At 39.6% G+C, this 7,532-nt stretch overlaps 1 gene segment (V, D, J or C); it reads left to right on the top strand.

The window, feature by feature from the left end:
• The first annotated feature begins 1,861 nt into the window (after positions 1-1,861).
• Positions 1,862-2,348, top strand: LOC113591555. The segment is given in 2 exon segments: positions 1,862-1,950; positions 2,038-2,348. Coding segments are annotated over 2 exon segments (354 nt in total).
• Positions 2,349-7,532: the final 5,184 nt, after the last annotated feature.

Below are 7,532 nucleotides of genomic sequence, written 5' to 3'. Positions count from 1 at the left end.
CACTATGGTTTTTTGTCTATATTTTGATGTTATCAACAGGTAACGTGCAGACCCTTTCATTTGAAAAATGGTGCTTAAACATTTTATGAATATTTCTGATGATTCTTCTTTCTTTTTTACTTTGATAGATATTAGTTGTGCAGAGATCCAACTGGACCAGTCTCCTGCTGTTGCTAAGAGACATGGAGAACATGTGAAGATCACCTGCAGAATCAATGGTTATAGCATGACCAGCTACAACATACACTGGATACGACAGAAACCAGGGAAAGCTCTGGAGTGGATTGGCTGGATGAATACACAATGCAGCGACATATGCTGACTCCATGAAAGGGCGATTCAGCATGACTGAGGATGTTCCCTCAAGCACACAGTACTTAGAGGCCAACAGTATGACAACAGAGGACACTGCTGTTTATTACTGTGCTCGAGAGACACAATGACTATAGTAGGTGAGCCAGCTGTACTAAAACTACAGTGTATGCAGTTTGTCACTTAGTAAAGGTGAAGCCACTGCTGAAACTATGGTGAGAAGATGGAAAACAGTAGCTTATCTTTAATGTTTCTCTTACATTTCCCATTAAAGCCAGGAACTCTGACTATCAGTAGTGCAGTATCTGGCTATTCAGTTACTGATGAAAACTACACAACAGCTTGGATTCAACATTCTGGAATTGATCAACAAAATTTGGTTGGTGGGAGTGGGGGTGGGGGCATTCACAAAAAGATTATCTGAAAATCAAGTTCAGTACCTACTATTGCACCACACTGTGTCTGTACAAAACATCAGAGACAATATTCTTTATACATATCCTAGGATCCCTTGGAATGTGTCCTTGTGTAACACAATTCAAAATAACTAACACACACACACACACACACACATGGCCTCCAGAGGGCAGTCCAGGCAAGCATAACTTCTCAGTAATTACATTTTAAGTAATAAGCATATCTGTAGCATTATGCAGTTATCAAAAACATCTTCAAACATTGAATTACTTTCTACTTTCATTTGTATAACTGGCTGTTCAAATGAGCAGGAGGAATGGTAAAGGCTTCCTGTACAGTTATTAGCAATTGTATTATTAGTAGCAAAACCCTGTTCAAGCAAAGCTTTGGGGTGGAATAGAAATATAAATGGATCAAATCCATCAAGAAAGACCAAGTAAAATGTGTTGGTTTTTTTTAAAAAAAACATAAAACAAAGAGCATCTTTAAATGGTAGAAGAGGTATTACATTGAACACACTCTCATTTAAGATGATCTTAACATCATAAAGATTTTGGAAAATGGGGCCGTGATTTATTAAAAGTTTTAAATTGTGAATGTTGGGTGAGTGCCAGATGATGGGTGATAGTAATGGCATCATCTATTGAATGGTTGAAAAGATGAGCAAACTATAAGGGGTCCAGTGATGGATGCAACTATATCCTGATGTACCTCATGATGAGATTATCAAAGCACTTCTTGATAAATATAAAATAATAAGCCATAATGCTGGAACATGAGAAAATACATAAATTACCCAGCTTTGACATCCTTTATGATAGGTTTCTCTTTTTTTTTCAGGGAGAAAAACATAAATGATTGGATATTTTGCAGTATTCCCATGGTGGTAAACATATTATTAGTACCAGAAGCGATTTATTAATATTTATCTTCATCCAAGCTGCTCTGTTGTTTTGACCTCTAAATGATATTACAGATGTGCATCCTCTAAATGTTTGCAATTGTAATGTACTCTGCAATGCATATTTGCATCTGTAATATCCAATTTGTGTTCTTGACCTGTCTCAGGGTTAGGAACACACCTCTTCATTTGGAGACAAGTATAAATAACTTTACTTACTGAAACATTGGTATATCTGATTTCTCTCTCTCTTTCTGAAGACATTTAGTTTGTGGTGATGAATATGCTACAGTATGGAATTTTTCTTGCTTTCATTCCATGTGAGAAACCTCTCATCATAAAAACACTTTAATATGCCCTTTGAAAAATGACTTTTCCTGACAATTGCAATTTACTCTGTTTTTCAGGTGTTTATGGTCAGTCACTGACCTCCTCTGGCTCTGTGGTGGGTGGACCAGGACAGTCCATAACTCTGTCCTGTACTGTGTCGGGATTCTCAATGGGCAGCTACTGGATGCACTGGATCCGTCAGAAACCAGGCAAAGCACTGGAGTGGATTGGACTCATTGATGGTGGCACAGGCACCACCTTTGCCCAGTCTCTGCGCGGCCAGTTCTCCATCACTAAAGACACCAGCAAAAGCATGCTGTACCTGCAGGTGAAGAGTCTGAAAACTGAAGACACAGCTGTTTATTACTGTGCACGAGAGTCACTATGACACAACAGACCAAGAAACTGTTCAAAAACTGTTTAACCACGAGCCAGGCCAGTAGAGAGTCACTGAGGCATGACTAGCTAGACCAAAAAATGCATTCTAATTATGTGGTTCAGAGCTTAAACATGATAATCAATCTGAGCTATTGCATTTCAAGTTTACTAATTTCATGTAAGTTTCACCATTTTTAACGTTATTCATAAATAACACATCAGTCTCTCATAGGCACAGTTTATTGTAATTGTATTATTTCTTACCAATTTCTCAAAAAGCTTTGGAACACAATTTTTATGATGGGGCACCTTCAGAAACACAATAATGTTTCAAGTACAGAATCTCAAATCTGAAGACAGTTACATTTTAATGTGACTGACAGGTACCCACAGTTCAAAAATTACAGTGGTCAGGAAGACCCATCATGCTGCAAGTTACCAATCATGCTGCAAATGAAAAAATGCACACTGCAACTACACAAAACACATTCATTAAAATGACAACACAATATATTTCAGAAGCATGATGCTAATTCATGAACGCTACACAAATTCAGTAAACACTTTATTGAAAATCACAACACGTGCTACATTCCGTAAACATGGTGCAAATTCTGAGAGCACATACAACTTGCTGTATAACTTAGCTGTGGTATATGCGTTAGCAGCATAGCTATTAGCCATAGTTCCTAGTACATTTCGAGTGGAATATTAGGTCTGTAAACTTTTAGTATCCTCTCTTCAAGTTGTCCTTGGGGTTCCTGAGTTCAGCCCACGTGGGACAAAAAGTTGCCCCATAGCCCCTAAGGCTAGCGGTACCTCAGGTTAGACATCACAGTAACCCTCACGGCTCGAAGTGACAGAAATACCATGGAGGGCTATTTGTGCTTGTGTGGAGTGCAGTGTGAGCCAGAGACATTGCACTGAAACAAAAGATTGTAAGTGCTGAGACCAGACATGCTGGAGAGATCTTTCCTAGCCCCGCAATGCTTAATTTTTTGTTTGAATCTGCTGGCTTTAAAGGTGTTCAACTTATTACATTACTTTGAGTGACTGGTCAGTTTTGTAACAGTGTATTGTCAATTTCAGTTTGTGTAAATAGTACATAATTTGAAGTTGTTTTTAGTGTTTGCTTCATACCCTTATTCTATTGAGAGTTGATAATTCTGGGACAGTGTGCTCTCACATTTAATTGCTGAATACAAAGTTCAAGCTGTAAACCTTTTTGGTTCTAAGCTTAAATATTCCTGCAGAGCAAAACAGTTTATTTGAAAATTTAAGCGATTCATTTTGCCAAATGGAATCCCACTGATTGTGTAGTGGTAATTTCATCACTGTATCTCACATACCTATGTTTACTACTGTGTAACTGCAGGAGGCTAAGCAAGATGTGGGGACGAGTCGTAGGAAACAGAAACACGTTTATTCAAACACTTAACAAAGTACACGTAGCACGCAGGCTATTTGGTTCAAACACCGACAACACAGACACTTAAACGATAGACATTTTTACATGTATACTAATGACACAATAAGGAGCAGGTGTGAGATACAGGGAAGGCGTGGCAACATTGATGAACACACATAAGGAGACGTTCGGGGGGAGGGGCTTTACCATGACAGAGCCCCTCCCCAACTCCCAGTGTGCCAGCCTATTGGGCTGCAGCCCCAAGACCAACACCAGATGGCGAGGCGCGAGAACCGAACGACCCGACACAAGCTAGCATGAGTAAGACAGAGGAGAGATGGACAGGGACCAAGATGACAACAGATACTGGGCAACCTTTGCTGTCCCACCTCAGGAGGCGCACCAGCCACCTTTCCCATCTCTGGGGTGGGCACTGGTACAGCCTCCTTCCTGCCTTTATGAGGCTTCGGTTTGGGCGCATGAGTTCCAGGGCAATGTGCCCTAGCGAAGGGAGTTTCCTCCTTGGACGAGGTCACCTCTAGGAGTTTTACACGGGCTGACTTGCTTGTCCCTAGGCGATACCTCCTGGGCAGAGCCTTGGGTGGTATCATAGATGCCGGAGGCTCGTCATTCCCGGAGACGACAGACCTTACGTGACTGTTTGCAAGAGAATCCCCATAGAGGACCTCCTCCACCTCCATCGGTGGATCCTCCACATAATCGGAGCCCAAGTCCGACCACAGACTGATGTCGCTGTACTCCCCTCTCTCTCCATAATCAGTGTAGCCCTCATAATAGTCCATGTAAGGGTCGTAGGACCCAGCGGAGTCCTCTTCCATCTGCCGATTCTCGTAGTCTGGCTGGTCTCTGCAGGACTCCACAGAGTCCAACCCTGGACCATATTCAGGGCCCCCAAAAAACATCCAGTGGCCTCCTCACCTATTGTGGGAGTGTGGCGTGAAGCCAGGATGATGGAGGGTCTCTCCGTGGGGTAGTAGGACTCAACAGAGTCTGACTCCGGGTACTGGACATCATTGTACCAGTCCTGGTAGCCCGATGTGGGTCAGTACGACTCCACCAAGTCCCCACCCGGACCACACTCCCCAATTCCCCCAGTGGCACTCTCCCCTGCTTTGGGAGTCAGGAGTATGCCCAAGAATAAGGAGGGCTTTTCTGTGAGGGCTGGGGGATGGCGTTTACGTACCTTCTTACCTTTACTTTTTTCCCTTTCCCTGCCATCCTTCGTCAGTCTGTGTTTCTGTGACGACAGGAGGCTAATCAGGATGCGGCGATGAGTCGTAGGAAACAGAAACGTTTATTCAAACACTTAACAAAGAACACGTAGCATGCCAGGTATTTGGTCCAAGCACTGACAACACAGACATGTAAACGATAGACATTTATACACTTATACTAATGACACAATGAGGAGCAGGTGTGAGACACAGGGAGGGTGTGGCCACATTGACAAACACACACACACATACATGAGGAGACATTCACGTGAGGGGCCATACCATGACATTAAAAAGGTTTAAAACATTCCTTTAATTTGATATGAAGGATTATTTTTGTACACAAAGTTACTTTGTGAGAATGTTTTTTTCTAAAGCAGTGATACTGATCTCCAATAACCTTTTACAATACAGAAGTTTTTTTTTACCTTCTTATCTCTGTCTTCACTCAGTACCATCTGTAATTTATTAGTCACTATTTTTTAGCTGCCCCGCTGCTTAGTATGTGATTAAATGCTGACTGTTTGCCAAGTGGGTGGAGGACCACTTGAACACACTAATGACTCTTCAATGGTAGTGTCATCCTAATGGGTCTTGTTTTGGTGTGGTGTGTGAGGAATAGTAGTGTTGCTGATGTTTTTACATAGGTCTATGTCACTATTGGTCTGAGAGTCAACCGCTATCCCAAAATCTTTATCCAACAGAGGTCCTAAAATCAATCATTGACCTATAAGAACAAACAAGGCATAAAGACACATCAGTATGAACTGTTTATAATGGTCTTTGTTGCATTGTTCTGCTGAAGTCCCTGTGCTGCTGGAAGAAATTAGAACCACTGAATTTACTTTTCATTGTTAATGAATAATGTTCCCCTTCCGACACTGCAATGATACTGTAGTGATTTAAATACTTTTAATGAATTGTCAGTTACTGTTGGTAAATTTAAATGGGGCACCACGTTGATTAACAGAGAAAACGTATTAATTTTAATGAATTTATTAATGACTAATAATTCAGTCTAAACTCATGAAAGGCATCAATTTGATACATGATTAATTCTCGTCTGCCAAGCATTATAATTTCACACTGGGCTTGCAGACATAATAACCAGGGTATGTTTATTGAATAAGCAGAGATAGGAAAAACATGCACAGCAATTATTGACTAAGATTTTATTAATGACCAGGAGTGTCTAGTTCACTAGAATCATTATAATAACAAGCCTAACAATTTAAACAACCTAAATTTAACATAAACCATTTGTGGTGGATACAGGTAGCTAATAAAGCTAATAAGCTAATAAAGAAAAGAGTAGAGAAACAAAAGGAAAACCTAAGGGAATAATCAAATGGATAATTTACTAATCAAGCAAGACCAACAAAGGAAACTTATTATATAACAAATTTGTATTGAAACTATGCCTACAGTTAAATGGGAGGATCAGGAGAGAAAGCCATTATGAACAGTGAAGTGGGGAACTAACTAGGAGTGATGAGCCTGTGTCACAGGTGAGGGGAAAGAGTTAACTCATCTAATTTGATTAATAAACACTAATGATATGAACAAACCCAATGGAAAATGACATTAAAATAGGAAATTATCTGAATGTCTTATAGGCTAAAGTATTTAATTGTCTCTGAATAATGAACTTCTCAGCTTTCTCATGTCCTCTATTGGCAGAGAGAGAGGATCAATGAAAATTCTTGTCCTTATATGTACATCGCTGGCAAAGAATAATATATTCACAATATAATTAGCAATTAACATTACATCATTACATCAACTGCAGTATGTAAGCTTGTTCATTAGAAGATAACCTTTGAATCCACATTACATTAAGTGGTGTTAGTGTTCAGAAAATAGTAGTGTGTATAAGTAGTTTGTTCTTTGTTTTGAGTAGTAATACACTTCTGGGTTTGGTTCAATTCTACATAGTAAACCAGCACATATGATGACTGTGTATGTTCCAGTAATATGGAATATTACACATTCCACTGCTCTCAGCAAAATAAGTGTGACAGGCAAAGAATGGGAAGACAAATAGGAGGCAAAGGTCTCCAACTCCAAAAAAAAAACTGAACAAAAAAGAAACTGAACATAAAAGTAGCTGTTGACAGGGAATGGCACTGTGACAACAAGAAACTGCAGGAGAGCTGCAGGAGCAGGATTGTGAACCAGTGAGACTGATTTCATGCTTGTTTGGCATTCTATAAATAAGAGTGATATGCTTGTTTGCCATTCTATAAATAAGAGTGATATATATATATATATATATATATATATATATATATATATATATATATATATATATATATATATATATATACATTGCCACAGGCAATGACAAATTCTTAATTCTGATGGTCCTATGGTGTCCAACAAACTGATCAATAAGTCTTCTCTTGGTTTCTCCAATATATCTATATATAAACGATAAAAATGATTACAACTCTTGCAAATAATACATGAGGAGGAAGGGGTGATGACTGTTGTTCCTTTTGTGCCAGTTATTTTAGTGGCTGTGTTTACATGTAGCACATCTAGAGCGGTT

Source organism: Electrophorus electricus, chromosome 1 (assembly GCF_013358815.1).
Source record: "Electrophorus electricus isolate fEleEle1 chromosome 1, fEleEle1.pri, whole genome shotgun sequence".
Lineage (NCBI taxonomy): Eukaryota > Metazoa > Chordata > Actinopteri > Gymnotiformes > Gymnotidae > Electrophorus > Electrophorus electricus.
The sequence above is the reverse complement of the archived record's forward strand: the minus strand, read 5'-3'. Positions and strand labels throughout refer to the sequence as shown.